This window comes from Balaenoptera ricei, chromosome 15, assembly GCF_028023285.1.
Source record: "Balaenoptera ricei isolate mBalRic1 chromosome 15, mBalRic1.hap2, whole genome shotgun sequence".
Classification (NCBI taxonomy): Eukaryota; Metazoa; Chordata; class Mammalia; order Artiodactyla; family Balaenopteridae; genus Balaenoptera; species Balaenoptera ricei.
The window spans coordinates 84,835,022-84,862,957 of record NC_082653.1 but is presented as its reverse complement, the minus strand read 5'-3'; the positions used below and the strand labels follow the sequence as shown (position 1 = coordinate 84,862,957).

Here is a 27,936-nt window from a genome sequence, read left to right as displayed (position 1 = left end):
TCCCCAAGCTCTCAAGAAGTCCAGTATTACCAATCATGATTCAAGGATTTATTAAGTCATACATGCAAAACATACTGCTAATCGCATTAGCAAAAGATCAATGTAAAAACACTCCACAATTCTGCAACTGTCAATTTAAAAAATTTTGTTCTAGTGGTTGAAAGGTCCAAGCTCGTATTCTTGCCAGTGGGTAAGTTGTACAGAACTTCGTTAGCACGAGCACAGGGTTGACAGAACCTCACAGACCCCAAGGGACATCGTTAGGGCAAGGACAGGAAGCGTGTGCACGCTGTGAGGCAAGAGGAGGCAGTGTTGTTAGTCCAGGTGCAGGGTCGGTCATCCGGCAGGGTTTACAGTTTAAGAATATCTAAGTATTTTAAAAACTGTAAAGCTGCAACATAGGATTTTTACACCTAGTTACTAGAAAACCAAGGAAAGCACTTACTAGCTTTGGATAAGGTAACATGAAAACAGGAATGCACTTTTACTAATCTACAAAAAAATTTTTCTAATGCATATTCAGAACGATTTTATAATACAAGGAGGCATATTGCTCATTAAGAAGGGGTTCTATAAGAAAAGCACTTACTAAGTTAGCAACTATGAAAATGATGAGGTCAAAGATGGATTAAATGCCCACTTTCAGGAGGGATGGGCACGTTTAAGGAAAAGGAAAAGCTTAAGAAAACACTTACTGATAATACCGACCTTTCTTCATCATCTACTGCATTTGACAGAAATTAACCTTTTAAAACGTTTACCCGTGACACTTTTAATAGTTTAATTATTACGTATACAATGTAGTGTAAATTAATCTCCATATTTTGTTAAAATACTGTCTTCATCCTCGGATCACAAGGGTTCCACACACGCCACCCGGCGCACCCACGGCCAGAGCAGAACGCTTCATGGGAGGGAGCACGGGAGTAAGAGCTCTGTTCCAAATCTCACAAAACCTAATACACTAATTTGTTTTAAAAATCTCACTACGAAACCAAAAAGATTGATCCAAAGAGCTGAGCTGTTACACTCGTTCGTTATGATGTACAGTGTTAGGTAGGGAACGTGGGCTGGCCAATCAGGATGCATTAAATGGCAACGTTTCAGGAAGGAGGCTGTACTGCTCTTCGTCTGAAACTCATTAGCGAGCGTCTGCATCTCCTGCCTCAGCAGCTAGTCTCTTCCAGACAAAGGTCTTTGAACAGTTTAGTGCTTAGTGTTCTTAGCCCAACAATGCAACTTAGTTCACAAGGTATTTTGGCAACTCTTAATCTGAGCAAGAATAGGGGCTTTGAAAAATAAGGCTTTAAGGAAGCTTGTCATTTTAGGGCTAAACTTTAATAGAATGTGAAAGTTTGAACTCTTACACTTTAAACAAACAAAACCTAGAAATTACTGATTGGTTCAAAACGGTTTTATGGAAAAACTGATCTGTAACAAAAACTTGGCATTGAGTGCGAAGGCTCCACCGTTTGAGCAAAGCGTACAAAGGGTCCTGGGGGACGGGACAGGCGGTGGGGGGGCCCGGACATTCACAACAGCAGGCATTTTCTCTTCCTCTTCTTGACGGGGGGCGGGCAGAGAACCGCCCGGATAGCTTCATCAAACACCGTCTTGAGACCTCGCTGCGTGAGCGCCGAGCACTCCAGGTATTTGACGGCACCTGTGGGAAACACAGCCTCACCCTCAGATCAGAACGGGGGCGCCCCCCACCCTGACACGGCACCGAGGGCCCTGCTCTGCGGGGTCCCGAAAGGCAAGCCAGACCCCGAGTCCACTTCCCCAGGCGGGACTGCAGCCTCCATCACGAAAATAAAAACGTGGGCAAAGCAGACATGACAATGGGGGTTCCATACCGATCTCCTTGGCCATGGCCAAGCCCTGCGGGTAGGTGATGGGCGTCAGCTTCTTCTCCTTCAGTTTCTCAATCGTGTCTTTATCATCCCTCAGATCAAGTTTCGTCCCCACCAGGATGATAGGAGTGTTGGGACAGTGGTGTCGCACTTCGGGGTACCACTAGGCACCAGCAGAGGAGGCAGTCAGCCTCTCCTTGGGAACCGCCCTCGCCTGAACTGTATCCACACAGGGGCCCAACTGCGGCAACCACCCACTTGGTCTCCGCGTCCCCTCGCCTAGCTCACACCCTCCAGGACCACCGACCGGCTGCGGGGTGCGCCCAGCCGCCTGGAGCCTGGGACTCACGCCCCTACTGACAGCTCTACTGGTCTGTGAGAGAGGAGAGAGGAGGGAGGACCCCCACCCTCCCGCCCCCCGCAAACTACTTTGTTTTTGGCAAAACAGGCCAGGTTCTTAGGTCATCTCAAAATCCCTTACGTATTCAAGGATGAGAATAAAACTATCTGGACCCAGGTCTCAGCTCTACCGCCATTACCCCCACCAGACACGTCCCCGATCCCAACTGAAGGGCCGGCCTCTCACCCATCATTTTCACTACGTTCATGAAAGATGCCAGAGTAGAAAGTATGGTCATTATTTTTATTAGACCAACTCCGAAGTGCTTCATTATTTTAACCAGGAACACGGCACTTCTGAATCAGACCTTGAGACTTTAGAACTCTGCATACTCAAGTCATGTACCTAAAAAACTGATTACTTATGTAAAAAAATTACCTAAGTAGTAGAATTACTAAAATCAACTTAAATAACTGAAAGTTTCTATCAGTAAATGGTATTTTATTTTTTAATGTTTCTTCCTGAGAGTGACATTATGTAACAAAATATTTTCCTAAAAAATCCCACTTACCTTTGCACGAACATTTTCAAATGATGCAGGACTCACAAGAGAAAAGCAAATCAAGAATACATCCTATGAAAAGAAAACACAGGGAGGTGTTCAGAAAATGGTCTTACGGTGAGGAATGCACTTTGCTTCCTGAGTGCTGCTGGGAGGGAAGCATGGGACCAGGGCATGCGCTGTGCACCAGCAACCGTGGCGCAAGCCTTCTCCCCGACACCCCTGCAGTGTGGTCAGACGCTCCCAGACCAGAACCAGCACGTGAAGCACCAGTTACCAGTGAGAAGGGGAGTGGAGGACGAAATATGCTAGAAGTTACTCGAGGCTACAGAGAGACATCAAATTTAGACCCCTGGGAGGCCTCTTTTCCATCCTTCCCAACTCCCACTGGGTACTAACTTAATGCTCTGTCACTACACGGGGACAAGAATGAGTGTCAGGTCCTATGGCAATATTTCTATAAAACTTGGTTTTCGTCCATCAAAAGCAGATTCAAATTAAAAACTGTTATCCTCAAATGGTATGCTTTTCATTACACTCCCATCACAATCTTAAGTACAAACATTTTTAGATGGTCACTGGGTTCCAATTAAACTGCTTCTTAAAGAACTGCCGTCATAGTCCCAGGCACAAAGCCGGGTCTCAAGAATTCACTAAACAGGCACGTCCCTCTGGGAGGGAGGACGATCTGGTATGTAAGTGGCGTCTTGCCAGCTGTCAGAGCTTCTCAGACCCAAGCAGGGCCTCCGGAAAACTTGCACCGTACTGTGTAAAAAGTGAAATTTGGGACTTCCCTGGCAGTCCAGTGGTTAGGACTCCACGCTTCCACTGCAGGGTGGGAAAGGTCTGATCCCTGGTCCAGGGAACGAAGATCCCGCATGCCACGAGGCGTGGCCAAAAAAGAAAAAGGGGAATTTAAATATTTACCCATATTAAAAAATGCCTGAGAGTTTCTAAAATGCTAGATTTATGAAACACTTTCCTGGAAAAAGGCAATTAGGCTACTCTGTGAAATGCAAACAATTCCCAAGTTAACACTTTCGATCATCCAGCTGCTATCTTGTACCTGAAAAGGAAGAAACGTCCCACACAATAGCTTTTCGTAAATGACACTGAAAATGCTAGCACACGCACAAGCTTGTCCAAGAATCACCACAGCATCTCGGCACCTGGGCTGATCACAACATCTCAAAGCAGGGGTGGGTTAGCTCACCAGCGCCGTGCAGCCTCGCCCGACAGGCCCTGCACCGGACACCAAAGCGGGAGGAAGGAGCGCCCGCAGCGTGGTTAGTCCCGCTCCCGCCAAGCACTTGGGCCACGTGAGCTGCAGGGTAGAGCCCCGCACTCCTTCCCCAACCAGCCTGGACAGGGGCCCTTTCACGACAGCCGCTCCTGTCCCCTGGGAGGGGGAGGAAAGCAGTTCACACACTGCTCTGATTCAAGCCAGTAGGCAAACTGTCAGGCAAAACCCCAACCTTGAGTGCGTTAAATATAAAACACTCAAGGAACGTGAGGCTCAATAGGAAATCCTAGGAAAACTAAGTGAAATGAGAGAACAGATAAAGCTTGAAACTGAAGTCGACTGAAAGTTTTACATACGGCAATCGGCTTGTCTTTGCCCCTGGAGGGTATATCCTTACCATACGTTTCTCCAACCTAGTAATGCATGAGAACTTTGTTTGAGTTTAGTAAAAGGTGAGAAGAAAAATCAATATAACCAGTTACCTATTCTTCATCTGAATTTTGTCTCAACCCTCCCAAGGGATCTAAAAGCAGATGATGACCTAGCAGGTCTATAACGCCAGGCGCTGCTGAATCGCTCCGTCACCCTGTGAAGGTCAGAGACGGGGGAGACCGAGGCACGCCTTCAACCTGTGGTGGCACAGGGAGGTTCCTTCCCCAGCATGAAGCCCATGGCTTCCGCTCAGCAAGGACGTGCCAGAGGGGTGTCCCACCCTCAGCGAGGGCATCCATCAGCAACGACACACCTCTCAAAGCTCTCCGGCCAAGTTCTCAGACAGGAGCCCAGCTGGAGCCAAGAGGAGACACGGCCGTCCGCACAGCAGGCCTCTCGGCCGAGACGCTGTCCAGGAAGGCGGCCGGGCGTGAGGGCTGTGGCCTCACGGGGGCGCGGCTCAGACCCAGGGACCCGCTTACTGAACGGACAGCGCTGCCCCCGCCCCCCGTGTGCATGCAGGGCCGCCCAGAAGTGACCGCACTTCCAGCCTGTATCGCTGTGCTTTCAATTCACTCCTCTGTTCCAGTAAGAACTGAAGACTTGCTCTTCAGCAACAGAGAACCTGGAATTCTAGAATCAAGAGAAAGACAGGCGAGACAACTATTTTAATTTCACCTTACTCAAGCTTCTCCGATTTACAATTTGCAGCGAATGTTGAAGTTTCTCTAACTACCCTGATTTAATCTATGGGTTATTTTCGAAGCCTGGTCCTCCCAAGACCTTGAAGTGATGCCAAAGCTTCGTTGTGATACAGGGACTCATGGGGATCGGCCACAAAAACTCAGCTTCAAAACAGCCTTTAACCACGTCTGTTCTACCCTTTTCCATCTTTCAGAACATCTTTCTGATGGAGAAGAAACCTGCTTTCCGTCCTACGTTAACGTGACACCGCCTGCCTGTTCCTTCCTCTTCCTTCTGCCCCAGCCCAAACGCGGCTTGAAGAAAATGCCTCTGGCGCTTCTGACGACTAACGTCAAGCGCCCGGTCCCTTCCACCTCTGCTCTCCGACCTGACGCCCCACACGGTGTTCGCGCTGTCCTTCTGCCCCCAGCCCTCCTCACAGGGTCACTCCCGTGCCCTGGAGCGGCGTCATTCCTCCTGAGCTGCTGTCTTGGGTCTCAGGCCCATCTCCCTTTGGGTTTGAAAGCTACTCTCCCTCTGTGGCAGCCTGCCCTCCCCACACCGGACGCCCCTGGGCCTCCACCGACCTCGACTCCCGTGCCGCAGCCCGATCTCCCTCACAGGCCCCAAAATGACAGCAGCCCTTGGCGCTCCGGCCCACCCGCCCGCCCGCCTGCCAGTGGAGCCGCCTGCAAACGGACCAGCCTCTCCCAGGAGAATGAGGGGGCTGGACCTCACCGCTCCGAATGATGACCCCGTGCCCACCACCTTTTGGAGAACCAAGTGGAAACTAATGGTTTAAACAGTTTTAACTCAGCTACACAGAGGATGCCAGGATTAAATGACCACAGGAAACACATGTCTCTTTGTAGGTCACGAAGACCTAGAGAGTGGGGAGATCTTGGTATGAAATCATCCAGCTGGCCCTTCAGGAGTGGGTCAGGGCAAAGTCATGGATGAGCCACAGAAACAGGCCTGCAAACCAGAGACCGGGTTTCATTTAGTACAAAGTTCAGAGGTTTCTCTTTGCCAAGAAGAAATCCAGGTGCCAGCCTGTCACTTCCAGGGTCTGCTCCTCCTGGCAGGACAGCATGGCCCAGGAAGGAGACCCTCCAGGCCCCAGCATCTCAGCACTCGGGGCGACCTTCAGTAGCCAAGATAACCCTCTCGTCTCCAAAGGAGTCCAAGCAGGCACAGCTTTAACTGCTAGTTGGGTGCCCGCCCCTCTCTGCTCCTAAGCTGGCGAGGGGTGGGTTACACACCGCGGTGCAGGTCCACTGCCTTCCCCAGATGGGATGTGAAAAGTTCAAGTCCTGGCCCCGAAAGGACAACACCCACTTGAATTTCAGGCCTCACACACTACAGCCTGATTCAATGTGTCACTTATCTAGGTGTTCTTCAGCATGCAAAGTGCGGATCCTGCCAAGTCACCTTGGACTTACTGCGAGTGACCGCCTCAGAGGAAGAAGCCGCACCCTGCCCTGGACCCCCCGAGTCACAGCAGATGGTTCTCATTTCTCAGTAGTGACACGCCGCCCTCCCAGATGTATCCAGTTGACTGGGGACTCCTACTCTACCACTCAATGCAGATGCCTTTGAAACCTGGACTCAGCAAGCACCCACTGGGGATAGAACAGTTTCCTAAACTATTCTACTGAAAAATACTGAAGAATTCAAACCATTTGGTGACTATGGGCTGATTTTTAATACGTAATCACAGTTAACTTTTACCTGGAGATTAACTGCGAAGCCAGCCAATTCAAGCCTCCCATTTTATGGTTTTGGTCTTTGTTTAGCACTCTTCTCAGAATTCAGCTAAAGGACAATCAGCAAAAATCCACAGCTCAAAGAAACTGTGCTTGGACTTCCCTGGCAGTCCAGTGGTTAAGACTCCACACTTGCAATGCAGGGGGTGTGGGTTCAACCCCTGGTCGGGGAACTAAGATCCCGTATGCCGCGGACCAAAAAAAGAAAGAAAGAAAGAAACTTGGCAATTCCTCTAGCAGAAAGCAAATGGAAAAGACAGTAAGTTTTGCTTGGAAAAAGCCGTATTTCAAAAACAAAAAACAAGATTTGGGTAGACTAGGACTAATTAACTCTTCACTCACACTCCCCCCCAGAACACAGTGATAATTAAATCAGTGCAAGGGCAGAGGCCTGCCTTCTCCGGGATGTTTCCCTGACCCCAACCCCTCTGGCTGCCTGGCTCGCTGCGAGCAGGTCCGGCATCTTCCTCTCCTCTGGATGCAGCTCGGAACCGAGGGCCTCCCCACGTCTACCAGCACAGCTACACAAACACGAGCAGGAGTCCCAACAGCAGCGACTCGCCCGGGGCTGTTCTGCGTGCTCTACGCTCTACATCTCTCCTCATCCAGCCCTGCGAGGAAACAGGGCAGAACTAGAGGTGAAGAAACCTGCCCGGTCACACGGCGAGGAAGGGAGGGCAGAATTTGAACCCAAGGAATTCGCTCAGCTGCCTCTGTGCAAACTGCCCTGGCCAGTTAGTCACTAACTCTCCAGAGCTGTTTTAAAAAGCACTTTTAAAACAAAGAACAGACATGTTACAAGAAGCAAATGATACAAGTAAGATAACTGCTTATTGAGAGAAAAGTGGCTTCTGACCATGTCTCCACCAGCTACAGCTCCGTATAATTAGCTCTGGTAACGAGACAAGCTACTAGCAGATACGCAAGCAAACCCAATCTAACAGTTTTCTGACTGGACACAGTGGACACATGTTTATAAAGCTAAAACCTCAATCTCCATTGAGAAGATTTAGGTACTAAAGCTGCAAAAAACGAACATGTATTTTATAGAAAAACAGTATTAAACCTGTAAGATTAGTTACTAACTTGATCTAAAGAAACCTTAATCTTCACTGCTTAATTTGATTCTGTGGTACAAAACTGTCACAAAGCAAACTAATCTGGAAACTAATTGCTCTTAAAACTATTTAGCCAAAACAAAACAGTACCTATTTCACACGGCTGTCCTAACTACACGGAAGAATGTAAAACGCACAGCGCCATAGTTAATAACTGGTAATGCTCAAAAAATAAAAACAAACAAAACCCTGGTTTGCATCTAGGCGGATATTCACTCTTGAACTAATTTAACGTTATTATTACTCGATATACCCAGAAGACGGCAATATAAGCAAATCCAGAGGTGATATGAATTAATTAAATAATCAGGAATTGCGAAGGACAAACTACACATCAGTCGTGCTCCTTACCGTCTGCGGATAGGAGAGGGGGCGCAATCGGTCATAATCTTCTTGTCCAGCCGTATCCCACAAGCCCAGATTCACCGGTTTTCCATCCACCATAACATTGGCAGAATAGTTGTCAAAGCTGTGGGACAGAGTGAAAATGGTTAGTCTCTAGCCGTGCAGCACAAGGCACAGACCTGAGAGCTGAGTGGTGCCCAGGCTGGGGTTGCAGGCGCAGAGAGCTGAGGAGGCCGAGGCAGGCCCAGAGGCGGCCAGGCCAGCAGATGCCCAGCCCCGCCTGCAGGTGCACGGCGAGGCCTCCCGAGAGCTGAGAAGCAGAGGGAAAACGGGAACTGGAGCGTAAGGGAAACAAAGGAGGCACTTGAGAAAAACACCCGAGAAACAGGAACAAGCTACTAAATTTAACCAAAACAAGTCGCTGTCAGCAATAAAGACCTGCTTGCCTTTAATAAAGAAAACATTAAGGTTTTTCTCCCCAGGAAGAAATAAAGTATAAAATTAATCCCTCTTTCAAACCCCACGTGTTGACTTTTCCATGTCCGCGTGTGAGTCATTCTCAGAGGGCACGCCAGGGCGGCTGCACTGGCACTGTTTCCAGAACACCCCCCCACACACACACAAGCTGAGCCCTGGTCATCCACCCTGCGACCAAAGTGCAGGGTAACGCAAAGCAAACTGGATCTGAGAAGCTATTGTGTAACGTTTTCAAAGTGAGTTCACACAGGTATTTAAATTAATTTGAGGCTGCTACACACAAATTAGTTTAACTATAAGAGGAGGAAGCCTAGAAGGCCTACACGCTGACAGAGGGAAAATAAGGTTGACATTAAAAAATTACGGCGAGTACCATGGAGTAGCTCATTAAAATCTGGCATCACAAGGTAAACCAGGGCAAGTGCCAAGCAGAATACAACACATCAGTCTTTAAAATAGAATTCCAGAATTAATTTTTGCATACTTAAGACTAAAACTTAGGATCTTACTACACTGTGACAGCAAAGTCATGGTCTGAGTAAGTTCCACTGTGATTTATAAAAGTTAATGACCAAACCAGCTTTCATAAAGAAAAGGTCTCATATGCTGTATTTCTGCTTCAGCGGGAAGATGATAGATTATTCAAAACAGTACTGGGACTTTTTTTTTTTCCAACCTGTGAAGAAGAATCAGGCTCCTGCCTCATACCATACCAAAAAATAAACTCTAAATGAATGAAAAATAAAAACTTCACCTACAAAAATCCTACAGAACATTTTTAATAAGACATTAAACTCAGGGAAAAGGCAGAATGGCATGTTTACATAAAAAAGCAGAGGACACCATAACAAAGTTCAAAGACAAATGAGAGACAGAGGGATAAATATTTCTCATATATACAAGTTCCATCAGTAAGAAGAATTTTCAGTGGAAAAACAAGCAAGGGATTTCAAAAGGCAATTCACAGAAGACTAGTATACACAGACAGTAAACATTCAAAAGATTTTAACCTCACCGGTGACCAGAAATGCAAATGATGAGGTCACTTTTTTCAACTCATGTTAACCACAGTATGTGTGAAGGGGGTGTTTCCGTCGCAGCTGCTCAAAGTGACAGCCTTCGGGACAGCAGCTGTGTAGCATCTATCACAGAGTAAAGTGTCCGTTCCTTTGCTTTGCCACAGTTCCTCTAATTATCCATCACATGTGCACAAAGACACGTGCAATGACGTTGAGCCAGCCCTGTTCGCAATGCCAAGTGACCAGTGGTTAAGTCCGCTACAGCACTTCAGTCAGTAACAGCTGTTAATGATTTAGCTCTAGCTACATGTGGAGATTAAGAAAGTCCCCACCATAAATTCAGGACAGTGTGATCCCACTTAGATTAAAACACACACAGGACACCGAGATGTACCTGTTGTGTCTGAGGGGGTGAGCACAGTGGGAAGTGAGGCGTTTCCTCTCCACCAGCACCGCAGCCATGAGGACAGAGCTCCCGGCCGCAGGGCGGTGCGTGACAAGGCTCTCAGGTAACCCCATCTTCAGAAAAGCACTCTTCCACCCCCGCCCGGTTCTGCTGCCAACAGGGAACAAGCAGCTCAGTAGCTGATTCCGTCCTCCCATCCGTCCCCCCACTCTACACTCCACCACGCACACACACCCTGGTTTCAATTCCAAAGCCCAATAACTCAACAGTGACATGTAACCGTTGGATTACTCGCCACAAAAGGCCAATTAAACCATAATGTAGTATTTTGTTCCAGTTCCTTGACCCTTCACACAAAGAGCCCAGAAAGCCAAACTTATCCGAAACTCTTATATTATCCAGTCTCTGTACTTCACAGTTGGTTTAACCTTCACTTCCTGAATATCTAAAAACCAATTAGGAAAGCTGGGTGCTTCATCACTGTGCAGAAACTTTACATTAGATTAAGTATTTTTTAAAAGTCCAAATACCTTATAATGAGACCTCAGTGATTGAGAGGAAAATTAATCACATCTGTTTGCATAAGGATTAAGAATGGCAGAGCAGAACAAAGGTCAACAGAATCCAAAGCAACATATCACAGACAAGTTAATTTCCAGTTTAACTCAAGATACTTACACAGTGGGGATATACTCTCCAGGAAAGGCATTGGTCGTGTAACTGATCAGGAGGCAAGTTTTACCTACAGCTCTAAAGAGAGAAAAAAATGGTGTAAGTTGCTTATTCAACATGAATGCAGTCTTAGATTTCATTATTCAGTGAAAATTACTTATAGAAAAATCAAGAAGTACACATCAAGTACTTAGCGTAAACAGTTTCTATAACCTTTTATTTAACACTACACATAGTTTTATCCTGAAATTTAAAGTAAACAAACTAGAACTACTCAGAAAGGCAGAGTCCAGAGGCTTCACACACTGTTTTGGCTTTAGGTATTAGCACTAGTAGTCAAGAAATACTTGTTAATAAGCACAATGTGGAACAGGAACAGTATTTTAAATTGATTGACTGATTGATGGCGGTGTCGGGTCTTCGTTGCTGCGCACGGCCTTTCTCTAGTTGCGGCGAGTGGGGGCTACTCTTCGTTGCAGTGCACGAGCATTTTGGTGACTTCTCTTGTTGCGGAGCACGGGCTCCAGGCGTGTGGGCTTCAGTTGTTGTGGCATACAGGCTCAGTAGCTGTGGCTCGCAGGCTCTAGAGCGCAGCCTCAGTAGCTGTGGCGCACGGGCTTAGTTGCTCCGCAGCATGTGGGATCTTCCCAGACCAGGGATCGAACCCGTGTCCCCTGCATTGGCAGGTGGATTCTTAACCACTGCACCATGAGGGATGTCCCCGGGAAAAGTATTTTTAAACTGAAAGTCTCTTCTGTGAAGATCTCTAGAAGGCTTTCATCCAAGAATCTGCAAATCTATTCTCAAATTATTTTGATGAATACTAATATGCAAACATAGCTTTCCTCTCCAGCTTCCATTTTGTTGCTAAGTAATATATTTTGCTGCCTCCGAGTGGCAGCTCAAATCCCACCACCTTCCTAAAGCCTTCCCTCTGGCCATCAGTGACAACTGTTCTCTAAGGAGAGTGCTTAGTCACCAACCACCACACACAACTGCTCTCACTTTAATTCATCTGCATTCACGTGCCACCTTGCCACATCCTCACATCCCCCATAAACTTTTAGAGCAGCTAACACATTACGCCCCAGACATATTAATTAATGGCTCAGGGACGCTGGAGTAAACTTCCCAGACAGCTGCAAAGAGGAGAAGTAACAGAGAAGAGTGTAGAAATACTCCCGAGACAGGAGGGCCTCCCGCACAACTGGAAGCAGACACAGTGTGCCAGGGCGGTGATGAAAGTCTCCCAACCACCTGAAAATTTTTTCAAGGGGATATCACCTAAAAATTATTAAGACGATCACTGCACCAGTAGCCAACACACGTTCTCCAAATTTGACAACATTCACAGGGTGGCTTCAGGGGCTTCTCAGAGTCCCTGGCCTCCCAAGAGCTCACCAAATAAATGCTCCTTACATGGGCCCATCTCCCTGCTGTCCCCTGTTGGCTCACCAAGGTCACGAGATACACTGGAGTTCTGAGTCGAAAGATTTTGTTGTTCAATCTCAACTACTACTATAAATTAGGACTCACCATAAAGAAGTTAAGTGCTTTTCTATTTTCCTTGCACTCTTAGCAAAAACCTCTCAACAAGAGCAGATTACAGGCCCAGGCGGTCTTGCCAATACTTGCTGCACTCAAAACATTATCAAGGTTTAACAAAAGCTGGAACTCCCTCACCCCAAAGACCTCATAGTCAAACATGACATCATCAGGAGCTAGCGTCCAACTCCTAAAGGCCTTCTAAACAGAAATGACTCAATAGCCATACATTTTGTTAAAAGCTTAGAATGTTTAAAAAAAAAAAAAACCTGAATGAGTAGGAGTCTGAGATATCTGAAGTCATTGTCCCGGATGTGCGACCCATAGCCAACTCTACCACTTACTGGCTGGAACCGTTTAAGTTTCAACTTCCTTATGCCTCAGTTTTCTCAATTATAAGATGGATGCAAAACTACTAACTCCATCACCAAACTATTGTGAGCATTAATGCAATTTCAATCTATACCAGCAAATTGGGTGCTATGCCAGAAGTACACTAGGTGCTAAAGATACTGCAATGAACAAGATCTCATGGAACTTATGCAGTTATTAAACTAAAAAATGAAAAATGCAGTCATTACATAAAATTATAGGTGTGGTAAGTGTTACTAAAGATGCTCTGGAAATTTACAGCAAAGGGATCTAACCTAGTCTTGGGGGCAGAAGAGGCAGCAATGTCATTGAGACTGATGAGTGGGGACACAGCAAGGAGGAACATTCTAGGCAAACGCAACAGCACATGGGGAGGCCCAGACTACAAGAAGCCCAGTAAAACTGAAGGACGAAGAAAGAAGGGGGAAGTGGCAGAGGGAAATCTGAAGAAGTTGTCCTCTCTTCTCGTTAAGGGCCTGGAACTTGATCCTACTTGGGAAGTAACAGAGGATTTTAGTTGCCGAGAAACCATTAGATTTGCATTTTTAGAAGAAGCCTCTGATGACAGTGTGGAAAGAGGACAAAAGAAGCTGAAACTGGAGGCTGAAAACAAGGAAGCAGCTGCCACTGTGTTCCAGGAACCAGCCCTGGTGGCCTGGACCGTGGAGGGGGTTTCAGGGTGCAGAGAAGTGGGCCACTCCAAGAGCTACCGAGACGTGGGGAAGAACAAGCGTGGCTTGGCAAGGGGCTGGATGTGGTAGCTGAGGAAGAGAGTGGACTCTAAGGCCATGATAAGTGAATCTCTTTGCAAAATTACAAATGTTGCTGTGTAAAAATGTTAATAGTTATTGCCTCTTAATGTCAAAGATAAGAAGCTCTAAAAGTTTTAACTGTTATGTTAAAATATCAGTTTCACTTCAAGACCCTGTCCTAAGTCTCTCCTGTATGTATGAGGAACAAAGTCATCACTATAAATACCAGCAACCGTGTTTTAAATGCTCCAAAATTTCTTTTCCTGAAACTCCACCTTCAGCTGAGGCTTCATCTTTTGAAAGGTTTAACTGTAAAGAATTCTACTGGCATCACCTAATAATAAATGAAATTTTATTACCAATCATCATTTGCTAAAAAGCTGTATTCTATAAGAAAATAAGTAAAGTATAAAATTCTGACTTTTTAAATAAGTACATGTCCAACCTTTGATTTAAATGTTTACTTAATTTTAAAAAACAGATAAAAACAGATAAAAAGCAAAGGTTATTTACCTCCCATTAGTGTATTTACTCACCACTTTTAAACACATTCCATAAATAAATGGTAGAGGCCAAAGTCAACATCGGCTCAGACAAAGTCACAGCTTTTCCCCACAGAAAGAATGGAAGCAGTTATTTGGTCAGTCTTGACTGATGCTGCTGCATAATTTCTGGAAGTTACTATTTGCTTTGGAATTTCCAATTTTATATATTTAACTACTCGGCTCGGTCTCTTTTTAATCTTTGAAAGATGCTGCAAGTCTAGAAAGTGAACATGAGTCTACTAGAAGAACATTCACATGAACACTTTTTTTTTTTTTACTTAAGAAGTATCTTATTTGTGATAAATAATCGCAACTGTTACTAGCTCTTTTACGGGTTACAAAGTTGACAATGTAGATAGAAAATATTTATTTAAGTTTTAAGTGACAGTGAGTCATCACACAACATTTTAATCTAATGGCAATTGAGCACATTTTTTTAACCTATCTGTGCTTCTGCTCTATCTTGTAGAAATAATCAAGACCAAAGCCGGTAAATTATGTTCCTGCTATGTCCTTTATTTTTCCATTAGGAGAACCTCAAGGAAAACCTTTCCTTAAAAAATTTTCGGTAAACTTCAGTGTTACTTCCTGAAACCTATAAACCAAAACTTAAAAGCACATAAAAATCGATCAATCTAGAAACACTGGCAATTTCCTCACGTTAAAAAAGTAAGGGATGGGGCTTCCCTGGTGGTGCAGCAGTTAAGAATGTGCCTGACAACGCAGGGGACACGGGTTCGAGCCCCGGTGCAGGAAGATCTCACATGCCGCGGAGCAATAAAGCCTGTGAGCCACAACTACTGAGCCCATGTGCCACAACTACTGAAGCCCATGTGCCTAGAGCCCTTGCTCTGCAACAAGAAGCCACTGCAATGAGAAGCCCTCGCGCAGCAACGAAGAGTAGCCCCAGCTCGCCGCAACCAGAGAAAAGACCGCGTGCACAGCAACGAAGACCCAATGCAGCCAAAAATAAAATAAATTTTTTTTAAAAAGTAAAGGATTGACTTCCCTGGCGGTCCAGGGGTTAAGACTCTGTGCTTCCACTGCAGGGAGCATGGGTTCGAGCCCTGATGGGGCAACTAATAAGATGCCACACACCACCCGGAGCAGACAAAAAAAAAAAAGAAAGAAAAGAAAAAAGTAAGGGATCCAGGAAACTCAAAAAGAAGAAGATTCTGCATTGCCTTAAAAAAAATAAAAAAGATAAATTGATCTTAGTAGGACAGAAAAACCAGATTTCTCCAATGACTACTGTAAACCAAAATAAGGAGCCTGTATTGCTGTCTAAAAGTACCTAGATCTTTTTTTCCCCAGTTTTATTGCAGTATATTTTACATACAGCACTATATAAGTTTAAGGCGTTTAACAATGATTCAACTTATATACATCATGAAATGATTACCACAATAGGTTTAGTGAACATCTATCATCTCTTAAAGGTACAACATTAAAGAAATAGAAAAAAAATTTTTTTCCTTGTGATGAGAACTCTTAGGATTTATTCTCTTAACAACTTTCATCTATAACATACAGCAGTGTTAATTACCTTTATCATGTTGTACATTACATCCCTAGTACTTATTTATAACTGGAATTTTGTTCCTTCTGACTCCCTTCTAATTCCCCCTCCCCTAACCCCTAAAAGTACCTAGGATCTTAAGAACAAATTAATAGAATGTAGTGGAATGTGAATTATAAGTATCAAATATATATTTACACTTATTGCATTAATGAAAGACCCTGAATGAAAGTCCTCAATTTATGCCAAGAAATGGGTTTTGGGGACTTCAGTTATACATTTACTGAAGACACCAGGCCTTCAGTAAATGTATAACTACGCAGAGAGTAAGTTCAGAAAATTTATGGATTAATAGAGCAATTCAGTGCTACAAAAACACAAAATCCTAACTGAAATTCTGATGTTCTGCCACCAACAGGGGACATTCCAACCAACTTACAGAAAGCCAGTCATTATCAGCATTGGAGGCTTCAAAAAGTTCAGATTCTCAACACTGAAGTTACTAGAACACTCAAGGCTGAAGATGCCACCTACGATAGAGTTCAAATCTGAAGCAGCCGTTACTCCAGACTGTCCTTCTAGAACCACCAAGCCTAACCCTGGGATAGCTGATTATATGGGTCAGCTAAAGATGCAGAGTTCAAAACCAAGAATTTATATCTGTGTGTCACCCCCATTCTCCTTCCAAAATCAACTTCTGTATCATATCCTCTTAAACTACTGCCCCCAAATGGGAACATGTTCCCATGTGATAAAGCAAATAGAGCAAACTGTTGATTACAGAATCTAGGTGGTGGGTATATGAGTGTTCACTGCACAATTCTTCCAACTTTTCCATGTTTGACATTTTTCACATTAAGATGCTGCAAGAAAAAATTCCGTCTGGTGACATGTGGTAACTGCCCTGGTAGCAGGATCCCTGGTAAAACATCTCCTCTCTAGGAAGACTACAATTCTAAGTTAGAGCTACCTGATGATACAGAGGTGAAAAAGTAGGAAGTACGAAGATATTAACTGATTAATGCAAAAGACAGATTATAAAGGGCGGCTTTAAGGTTTATAAAAATGGACTCCTGATACTCCTTCACTGAACCCAACCACAAACTTTTAGCTGGAATTATCACCTGAAATTAAAACAACAACAACAACAAAAAACACATTACACAGAATTTTACCAACCAAGATCAGATTCAAATACTAAGCATAAATTTGGAAGGCAATGCAGAAACTTAAACTCATGGATCACGCCATTACTGCTTGTTCAGTGGAAGTAGGCAGGAGCTGGTGTACATTCCTATCAAGATGACATCATGGAAGGCATTTATCATGCTCAACTAAAAAAATTCCTGGACAGCAATGTCTAAATCGGACACTGGGCTGGAGAGACCACTAGCGCCACCTGGAGTGAAACGGGGGGCGGGGGCTCAAGTCACTCACCCCCAGCCTCCCAGTCAAGCAAAGCCGAAACAACGCACAGTTAAAAGTGGCTGTTCAGGACCTCCCTGGCGGTCCAGTCGTTAGGACTCTGCGCTTCCACTGCAGAGGGCACGGGTTCGAGCCCTGGTCCGGGAAGATCCCGCATGCCTCGGAGCAGCTAAGCCCGTGCGCCACAACTACTGAGCCCGCACTCTAGAGCCGGCAAGCCACAACTACTGAGCCCGCGTGCTGCAACTACTGAAGGTCGCGCGCCTAGAGCCCGTGCTCCGCAACAAGAGAAGCCACCTTAATGAGAAGCCCGGGCACCGCAACGAAGAGTAGCCCCCGCGCGCTGCAACTAGAGAAAGCCCGTGCATGGCAACGAAGACCCAATGCAGCCAAAAATTAATTAATTAATTAAAAAAAAAACCAATGTCAGAGGCAGAAGCTAATTTCTAAAAAAAGAAGAAGAATAAGAATATAGGCTAATTGGTGCTAATTATAATAGTTATGACAGAGCCTTTAACCAGAATTCCCAAGAATATTTTTAAAATAAGGAAGCCTCCAATTTGTGGAATCTCAACCAGTTTGCCTTCCCTGCTTAAACTGCCCCTAACTGCCTGAAATTCCACAACATTAAGCAACTTTCACGCCACAAAATTTAGACCCGCACTTACAGCTTTAACAATTTTTTAATAAAACATTCCCACCAGGAATATAGTTTATTCAGATAAAAGCAAAAAAAATTTTTGATGGAAAAAGTATATATCTAGATTTTTCACTTAAGCCTTGTCTGCTACATGTTAGTCCTGATTTAAAGTAATACAGCTCAATTTTTTTCGTAAAGGTACATTTCACTTCTAATGTCAACATCAATGTCAAATACAGTACTAAAAAACTGACAGAAAACTCCAGGTCACCGTGTTTTACGCCTAACACTCCTTCCACAGAGCCTAGCAGTGCCTCAGAGTAATAAAAACAGCAATAATAATAAAAATACTGGCAGCTGGCACTCACTAAGCACTCAGTAGGGGCCAGGCACCTGTGCGGCACTTAATATCCAGCATCTTGTTTAATCCTCACAATCTCCCCTTGAGGCACCTCTCTTGGGGGATGAGTGATACGCTCAGCGTTTCCCCATAAGTGGCGAGGTGGGGATATGAAGGAAGGATCCAGATCCCACAGTAGGCATTCAACAAGTATTTGACTAGATAAACAAGCCAAGGCAAACAGTAGAGGTCCATAGTCTGTAAGTATAATTAAGTAAACTGAATATGTCTGCTGTGCTTATGTTTTTAAATTTTTCAAATAAGAATATTACATTCTAGGATTAGATAATGGATTATCAGCAATGTGACTTAAAGAAAACTAGTATGTATTACTGATTCCGCATTCTTAATTTTTAAAGGAAATTCAGATAATTTAAAATGTTCCTAAGACAGTGACATACGCTCAGTTAATTCAGTAGCAAAAGGATCAAAACTTCATTTAAATGAATTTAGTGATTTCACTGTTAAACCAATTAACTGAACATTTTCCCCCGAATTAAAGCTTTCTTTTAAAGGGTTAAAAAAACCACAAAACTACTATACATATTCCTAAATAGAAACTTACAATTTTTAATTATATAGACAGAACTATGAAGTGTCAATAATCTTTCACATTTGTGAGCCTGACAAATCATACAGAGGGCATCTTTTAAAAAAAATCAGTTGTCTGATTGTCCTTCATGGATCTGAATTAGTTATAGAAACAAGTCAAATGTCTAATTTACAATGATCTAAAGAAACCGAGAACTCATAAATTCATCGAGAGGCATAAAAGCAAACCAGCCCTTATAACAAGTTTAGGGTACAGGGATGCCAGAACTTTTCGTTCGACTTTACAAGACTCCAATAGGTACCAGTTGCATTCTGACTTTGCTGCAACTGGTAGTAATTCTTGGAGCTTCCTTGTTAACGCTCCTGTACTCGAGCCACGCTGAGATGCAGGATTTTGCTCGGATTACACTGAGATTCTTGTTTCCAGGGAAGGAAAAAACTGCCAAAGACAAATCTTCCTTTAGGGCCGGGAACCACCACAGACAGTAGTGAAAAGAACTGCCTTGAGTCACAGGGCGGCCCGGCTCAGCGAGGCTGTTCTGCTACATCCCAAACCTTAACGCATGAAGCGAAGGCCAGCTTTTTCTTCTTCTTTTCTTTCTTTCCTTTTTTTTTTTTAATGTATGACCACACCACGTTCCGAGAAAGGAACCGTCTTAAGCACACCCAGCTCCTCGCAGCTAGAAATCCTAAAAGTTTCCCCACCTTAATAGCAAACAGAGTGTCCCTTAAAAAACCAGAAAAGTGGCTTAAGTACAAGCGGAAGGCACCCCCTGGCGAATCAGTTTAGGATCCACCCCCAACCAGCCCGTGCACATATTCCTCCCCTACGACCGAGCTGGGACCGCCGGGACCCAAGAAAGGTCTCAATGAAACTCGAGAGGTTAATGGAAAAATCAAGAGGGGGTCCTTTTTTAAGAAAGGCAACTCCCTAAACCCACCCCAACTACAGGCAAACGAGGGAGGGTGGCGGCCCGAGGCGAGTTCTGCCGGGCGGTCAGCGGGCCGCGGAGAAAGCGGGAGGGTGGAGTTCACTTTCCCTCCGGCCGTCGATCGCCGACCCCTCCCTCCTCCCCCCCCACCAAAAAAAAAAGCCGAAACCAGGCCCGCGCTGCCCGGTCCCGGGGAGGGTGGCGGCCCACGCCCCCCGCCCGGGAGAGGCCCGGCCAGGCCCCACGCCAGCCCGCGGCGGCCGCCCGCCCGCCAGGCCCCTAACCCCGGCCCCCGGCCCCTGACCCCCGGGCCGGCCCGCGCACTCACCCGTCTCCCACCACCACACACTTGATGGCCTGCATCTGGGCCGCTCTCTGGGCCGCGGCGGCGGCGGCCGGGCGCTGAGGCGAGGAGCGGAGAGCTCGGGGCGCGGCGGGCGGGCGGGCGCGCGGCTGCGGGCGGCGGGGCGCGGGGTGCCGGGGCCGCTGTCCACGCCGCCTTGCCCTCCGCCGATGGGAAGCCGGAGCCCAGCAGCAGCCACCACCCAAAGCTGGGGAAAACTGCAGAGAAACAGGAAATGGCCGCTCCACTCACATCCGGCCTCCCCTCCCCCGCCCCGGCGCCGCCGCCGCCGCTCCCAGGCTCCGGGGCGGGGCCGCTCCCGCCCGCGCGGCTCCCGGGGTTCCTCTAGGCTTCGGGGACGCTCGGGAGCGCTCGGGAACGCTCGGGAACGCTCGGGAACGCTCGGCTCCGGCCTCCGGGAGCCGGGCGCGGGGCGGGCCGCCAGCCATCTTTGTGCGCTCCGGCCGCGGTCCCGGCCCCGCCCCGCCCGCCCAGGTCGGCCTCGAGGGGGGGCCCCGGCTTCCAGGTGCCGGCTACCCGCGCCCGCGGCCAACTCCTGTCGGGGGCCGCCCAAGGGGTGGACATCTGTTCTTTGTGATCCCCATAACTTAGGTTATGACAAGGCCCTTCTAGAAAATTCGCAACCTAGAACTATAAAGAAAAGACCATACACGGTACCATTAATCAGAGATAACTAATGTTCATTAAGACAAAAATAGGTTGAACTTTCCTCCTTTGCATATGCATTTTCTAGTTATTCTTAATTATTTTTATTTTTAAAATTAATTTATTTTTGGCTGCGTTGGGTCTTCGTTGCTGCACGCGGGCTTTCTCTAGTTGCGGTGAGCAGGGGCTACTCTTCGTTGCGGTGCGCTGGCTTCTCATTGCGGTGGCTTCTCTTGTTGCGGAGCACGGGCTCTAGGCACGTGGGCTTCAGCAGTTGTGGCTCGCGGGCTCTAGAGCGCAGCCTCAGTAGTTTTGGCTCGCGGGCTCAGTAGTTGTGGCTTGCCGGCTCTAGAGTGCAGGCTCAGTAGTTGTGGCACATGGGCTTAGTTGCTCCGTGGGATGTGGGATCTTCCTGGACCAGGGATCGAACCCCTGTCCCCTGCATTGGCAGGCGGATTCTTAACCACTGCGCCACCAGGGAAGTCCCCTTAATTATTTTTAATGTGTTGAGTGTTTACTATGTCCTACTGATTTGCACCAAGTTCTGGAGATAATGTCCTCTTAGCAGACCATTAACGTGAGAATATTTTGGTATATCTCCTCCTAGTTATATCTGTGTGTATATAATGAACATGTTTTTAAACAAAATCGGGAAATCATGCTGAATCATTGTTAGAACATTTTTCATGACTGCTTACTTTTCATTCCATTATGCGCATGTGCCTTAATTTAACCAATTTCTCTATTATCAGACAGCCAATATTTCCCTATTTGAGAAAGAATGCTGGGATGAACATGTATGTACAAGAATCTTTGTAGCTTTATTTCTTTAGACTGCATTCCCCCAAAATGGAGTTACTGGGTTAAAAGTGGTGAATGTTTTTTAAAGCTTTGATACATGTTGCTGCCATGCCCGTCTGCAAGGTGATAACCAGCTCACACTCCCCTTACCCTGTTTAAGAGTGGATCGTCCAGAGGAGTTATTTCCAATAATATTTTCATCTTGTAGGTCTTCTCTTCCTGTAACTCATTCAGTTGTTCAGTATTACAACAATATAACAATATAACAATATTATAACAATTTTTCTGAAAATTTTTTCTATACAATTTTATTTTAAGCATTTTTGTCTTGCAATTATTTCAAAATAAACGTTTCCAGAGCAAAGGGCATCTCTTCTTTGTTCATTCAGATCCCCCTTGAAGGCCTCTCTCACCTTCCGAGATGGCCCACACACTGTGTGTGGAGTGTGTATCTCCCTGAATAAACCTTCCTTCACTTTACTGTGGCTCGCTCTTGAATTCTTTCCTGCACAAAGCCAAGAACCCACACTTGGCGGCCGCCCCAGGGACTCGCCTGAGACCTGGGACGTGACCATCCTCTCGCGCCGCACTCTCTTTCCTGCAACGTCTTTTCTGGTGCCCAACGTGGGAACTCAAAGGGCATAATCTCGATCCGCCTATTGGGCTACGGCTTCCCCTCTGAAGGGTGGTTGGGACTTCTCCTGAGCTGTGTAGATTCAAGGAGGCCCTTAGATGGTGACCGACACTGCCTGCAAGATCTGGCAGAGACAAGTTCTCTGGCCGTGAAGGAGCCCGCGGAGGCCAAGGCTTTTCTCCTCTCGATCTTTCTCATTATCCTATCGCTCTATCTCTTTGGACTAGAGAAGATCCACCCAGACGACCACCGGACATCCAAATTAAGACTGAGTGCGGCAAGTCTTTGACAACTTGGCTGGGAACTAAGGCCCCCAGCCAGGTGGAGGATGGCAACTTCAGGCTGAGCACAAGATTCCTGGAGCACTGCCCTGTTACCTCACAGCCAACCAATCAGAGGAAGGCCACGCACCCTGCAGCCCTCACCCCAAATTTTGCCTATAAAAACTTTTCCCCCAAAACCATCAGGGAGTTCGGGGTTTGTGACCATGAGCCACTGCCCGTTCTCTTTGCTTGACCCTGCAATAAACCTTTCTCTGCTCAAAAAAAAAAAAAAACTCCCCCTAGAAGGTATTGGAGGTGTGGAGACGCTGGTTAGGAGGAGATAATATTAGTCCAAGGAAGAGGGGTGTCACGGGCTGAACTGTGTCTCTCCCAGATTCGTATGTTGAATTTCTAACCCTCAGTGCCTCAGCATGTGAGTATTTCAAGATAGGATTTTTAAAGGTGTAATTAAGGTAAAATGAGGTCGTATAGGTGGGCCCTAATCTAACATGACTGGTGTCCTTTTAAGAAGAGGAGATTAGGACACAGTCAACACATAGACTGAGGGGAGACCACGTGAGGTCACAGTGAGGTGGTAGCCATCTGCAACCCAAGGAGAGAGGCCGCAGAAGCCAAACTTGTTGACACCTTGATCTTGGACTTCTAGTCATAGTTTCTCTAGACTTTTGAGAAAATAAATTTCTGTTGTTCAAAAAAAAAAAAAAAAAAACAGATCCCCCTTAAAGAGGAGTTGAGATTTCAAGGACTGTAGAGCAACTGTGGTCCCTTCGCTGATAGAAATGTCTAGCGAATCTATGAAAAACCTCAACTAAGTGTAATTACCTTCCTATCTTTAGACCAGCAGCAAGTAAAAGGGTGGGGCCTCAAGTCAACAATTTAACTGAACAAATATTTCAGTGCTGTTGTTGCATAATGGACTGATAGGAAATGAACCAGACAAGGACACAGTTGCCAGGATTTCAGGCCTTCTGTGCTCAGTGCTGAAGTGTTGCTGAAACTCAGCCTAATAGAAACATGGAGACACAGTCTTAGGTGAAGTGGAAAAGAGTAGCTCTTATTGCTTTGCCAGGCACAAGGGCCCACAGCAGGATAATGCCCTCAAGACTGTGTGTCCTTCCCGGGAGGGGGTGGTGAGGAGTCTTAACAGTGTTCAAGGAACAGGGCGTGGTCAGCTCACGGACATTCTTCTGATTGGTTGGTGGTGAGGTAACGGGGACTCAGCGTCGTCAGCCTTTTGGTTCCAACTGGTCTGGGGTCTACGTGCTTGTGGGCAGCATGCAGTTAACTTCTTCCACCTGCTGGGGGTTTCAGTCTCTGCAAAACAGCTCAAAGGACATGGCTCAGAACAGTGTCTACAGCCCTTGAGGAGGAACTAAAGGTCCTTGACTTTGTTTAATGGCTAAAGTATTATTATTTTGTGTTGTTTGACTGTTTTCCTTTCTTTCTGCATTTTCTCGCTTCTCTGATTAAATTTATTCTTTGACTAAAGTTTTTCTACAGACAAAAGGCGGCAGAGGACATGGGTGGGGGGGTCTATTCTGGGAAAGCCTCATAGGGTCCTGCTCGCTTACAGAAGTGGGGTACAATATGGTGCTTATCAGGAGGCAAAAAACTATAGTTACGCTAATGAGATGAGAGTTGAAAGATGGTCTGGGTAGAATGGGTCTTGATGGAATAGGAAGAAAAGAGTTGGACTTCCCTGGTGGCTCATTGGTTAAGAATCCGCCTGCCAATGTAGGGGACACGGATTCGAGCCCTGGTCCAGGAAGATCCCACATGCCGTGGAGCAACTAAGCTCGTGAGCCGCAACTACCGAGACTGTGCTCTAGAGCCCATGAGCCACAACAGCTGAGCCCACGTGCTGCAACTACTGAAGCCTGCGCGCCTAGAGCTCATGCTCTGCAACAAGAGAAGCCACCACAACGAGAAGCCCGTGCAACGCGACGAAGAGTAGCCCCCGCTCGCCGCAGCTAGAGAAAGCCCGCGTGCAGCAACGAAGACCCAAAGCAGCCAAAAGTAAATAAATAAATAAATAATTTTTTAAAATTAAAAACAAAAAAGAAGAAGAAAAGAGTTTTCCACGGAAAGAACAAAGTCCAGGAATTTAGAGGCCCACGGCCGTCTTCAGTCCTGACACAGAGACACTTGTGCTGCTGCAGGTCTAGAATCCTGGAGGTAACTGCAGGCTGAGTTACAGACTGGGTGTGGACTTTATTCTGATAAGACAGGAGTTTTTGAGCAAACATGTGACTTGACCACATTGAGATCATTATTTCTCTAGATTGATAAAGTGAAATTCCATCGTATGAGAAGTTTGACCAGGAATATAAAAGAATAATATATATAAAATAATAAAGTTAATGTACACGCCACATATGAAAATCAGCTTTAAATGAAAACTGAGTTAGTTTAAAACTTAATTTAAAACTTGCCGCAGACCGGCTGCAGAAAGCTAGAAGTTCCTGGTGGTGAGGGGTAAGGAACTGAAAAGCACCAGTATGGGGTCAGAAGGGCCAAGACAACTGATGGTTGCAAGGCTAGTTTATTCAAAGAGCATGAATGTATATATAGGTTTAGTACGGAATGAATACCAGACAACAAATCAGCAAACCTTGTATTTCCACATAATTCTGTCGCCACTATCTATGTGCCATTATCTATGCGCCATTATCTATGCGCCACTATCTATGCATCACTATCTATGCATCACTATCTATGCATCACTATCTATGCATCACTATCTATGCGTCAGCATGCCTTATGGGCCGTTCTTTGGAGATACAGACTTCCCCCTCAGGGCAGCACGTCCTTCTTCTGGGGAACAACCAGGGGCTCTTAGATCCAGAGCAGGCACCTGGAACGAAACTGGCCGCAAGCCATTTTCCTTTTTTACGCTCAATACCGCAGCGTCAGGAGTGCATACCAAGAAAGAGACAAGCAGTTCTCCGGAAAGCAGAAAGCTGAATAAGCTTACAGCTTGGGGGCCACCACATTTCCCCCTTTTTTATTATTTTTTAAAGCTTGATAATTTAGTTTTAAGCCATGAACATCCTGACGCAAGACAGCGAAGCGCCCCATTACAAATCTAACAATACAAGGTAATAAACCGATCACCAATAAAAGTAGTACACCAATTGATATCAGGCCTGAGAGCCCTCCATGAATCCATTGTATCGGATTTAGCCCTTGTAGTTGATCTAATAATCCTTGAATCAAATTCTGGGGTCCATCTTCGTCCAGGTGGGCCTCTTGAATAGCTCGTATTTCGGCATTTAACTTTTGAATATCAAGGCTAATGTGTCCATCAGTCCATACACTTAATATATGCATTTTTACTTTTTCCCAATCCCATTGTGAATCATTATATAAATGTTGAGTTACACAAATCCAGGTATATTTGGCATGACAAATCAAACGCATTTTTAATTTTAAAGCCATAACTTGATCCCCTATTCCTATTAGAACATTTTTTAATTCATCTACTTCCGTTTTTAGTTGGGTATCAATATGACTTTGTAGGGCTAATGCTACACTAGTATTTTTAGATAACTGATTAACATAATGAGCCTGGTGAATAGTTTGTGAAAGAGCAATCCCAGCAGTGGCCGCAGTAGCAGTTAAAGCTGCTAAGGCTAGGATTGCACATATTAGAACACCTATAAATCTCTTTGGTCGTTTTAATGCTTCAGTCAATTCCAGCCAGGCTTGCATGCCAGTGTTATGATACCATGGTTCAGACAAATTAACAGGTAACATTACATAAGAAGGTTGCTTCATAATCATAACAGATGTAGATCCTTTAACGGGCAAAACACAACTACTAAAGATACAATTAACACAAGTAATATTATAACCTATAGGATTCATAGTGTTTTCTACAATTAAATCTCCAATCAATAAAGCATAAGGAGGAGCGACGCAAGTAATCACCGGTCTATAAGAAAAGGATAAGGCAAGTTTCCAGAATTCCCATTGCTTGTAAAAAACAAGGCTGTTATTATTAACGGGGACAGAAGAAACTAGTATGGTGCCATTATCATAATCTAAAGTACACCAGACAGAGGCTTTAGTCCATGTATCATTACAAACAGGAAAATCAAACTGCGGGAATTCAGAAGCCATAAAAGCAGGAAATTGTAGTCCTGTGACAGTCTTTACGACCGTAATTTGATGTCCAGCTAATAACGTCCCTTGATTACCTATGGTAGTTTCAATACACAAATAATGTCCAGTATCTTCAATCCTCAAGCGATATATGCATAGAGAATGATCCAACGAAGTATTAGAAGCAAGCTTAGTTACTCTAGCATTCATGTGAATGGGAACGTTATCCTTATACCAAAATACAAAGGTGGATAAATCTTCTCGTCTAGGAACAGTCTGTTTGCAAGGAAGACAAATATTAGATCCCACAGCTTTATAATTTTTACGTAAATGAGTAAAAAATTGAGAATTTACAGTGGTTTGGTAAGAAATAGCATGTTCTAAAGCAACAGCCTTAACACAACCAGAATTGGTACTCATAGGACTTAAACAAACAGGGGGAGTATTAAACCAATTAGAGTAATTAACAGAAGTATTAGTAATAGGCAAATTTCCTAGCACTCTTCCAAAAGTAGAATCATTATAGAAAATTGGAAGGTCAGCTTCAGACCATGTAACAGGTTGTAATAAAGGAGGATCGGGTACATAAGCCCAATAAGATTTAGCCTCTATAGGTGGGGCTGCCAATACAGCTATCATGGCTAAAAAAAAAAGGTAAGAGGAGAGCGAGGATGAGCACTCTCCTCCATAATCCTACGTGCTTGAAATACTAAATATTGCAATTGATACCAAGTAATTTGATTTCGATCTCCCCTCGCCTCCCTGACAAGTTGTCTCCTACTCCGTCGCCGCATTCTTCTCGTCCGCCGGGGGAACCGGTTGGGGTGTGCTGTGGTCGATTGCGAGAGCCTCAGGCGACGCATTCTTTGAGTCAGGGTGTTTATTGGTGATGGCATGATAATGTCGAACCAAGCGCTCCGGGAGCCACCGCGGAGAGTCTGCCTCCCTAGGGAAAACACAAACATGGCCTCGGCCCCATACTAAAACAGGGTCTGGTCCATGCCAAAGGTTAGTCATGGGATCTTTCCATTTAACAAGCGCTTTTTCAGGAGGGGTTCCAGAAAGACCGGTAAACAATCGTTCATAAGGCGTGTGACTAAATGCATCTAAAGTTAAAAAATTTAAAATAAATAAAGCATGATTAAGCATAATCTGAGGAGATCTATCATATTCCCCCTTTTTTATTTTTTGTAATGTAATTTTTAATTGTTGGTTGGCACGTTCTACAATACCTTGACCCTGAGGATTGTAGGGAATGCCTGTTTTATGTGAAATATGGAAAGTTGCACAAAAATTGGCAAAAGCTTTACTCGTATATCCTGGAGCATTATCTGTTTTTAAAGCTTTAGGAATTCCCATAGATGCAAAACAATGAAATAAATGAGTAATTACATATTTAGTAGATTCCCCAGCCAAAGGCGTAGCACATATAAAATTAGAGTAAGTATCAACAGTTACATGAACAAATTGTAATTTACCAAAAGAGGGAATATGAGTAACATCCA

The 27,936-nt window shown here is 45.3% G+C and overlaps 1 protein-coding gene across 1 annotated transcript; it reads right to left on the bottom strand.

Moving 5' to 3' along the window:
* Positions 1-33: 33 nt before the first annotated feature.
* RAC1 (Rac family small GTPase 1) lies at positions 34-27,260 on the bottom strand. The gene is made up of 8 exons (XM_059898723.1): positions 27,161-27,260; positions 25,474-26,707; positions 19,928-20,189; positions 10,924-10,995; positions 8,350-8,467; positions 2,765-2,827; positions 1,857-2,016; positions 34-1,663 (listed from the first exon to the last, which is right to left on the bottom strand). The coding sequence occupies exons 2-8, from the start codon at positions 26,639-26,641 to the stop codon at positions 1,533-1,535; spliced, it is 1,974 nt and encodes a 657-aa protein (XP_059754706.1). The 5' UTR covers positions 26,642-26,707; positions 27,161-27,260; the 3' UTR covers positions 34-1,532.
* Positions 27,261-27,936: the final 676 nt, after the last annotated feature.

Bases quoted from the DNA above. Each gene is read 5' to 3' on its own strand.
- RAC1 (XM_059898723.1), bottom strand. From the start codon at position 26,641: ATGAATGCTAGAGTAACTAAGCTTGCTTCTAATACTTCGTTGGATCAT. The intron at 20,190-25,473 runs GCCTGATATCAA...GCCGGATGTGAG, and splicing joins GATTCATGGAGGGCTCTCAG to TGGAGCGGCCATTTCCTGTT. The intron at 1,664-1,856 runs GTATGGAACCCC...TGTTTCCCACAG, and splicing joins GGCCATGGCCAAGGAGATCG to GTGCCGTCAAATACCTGGAG.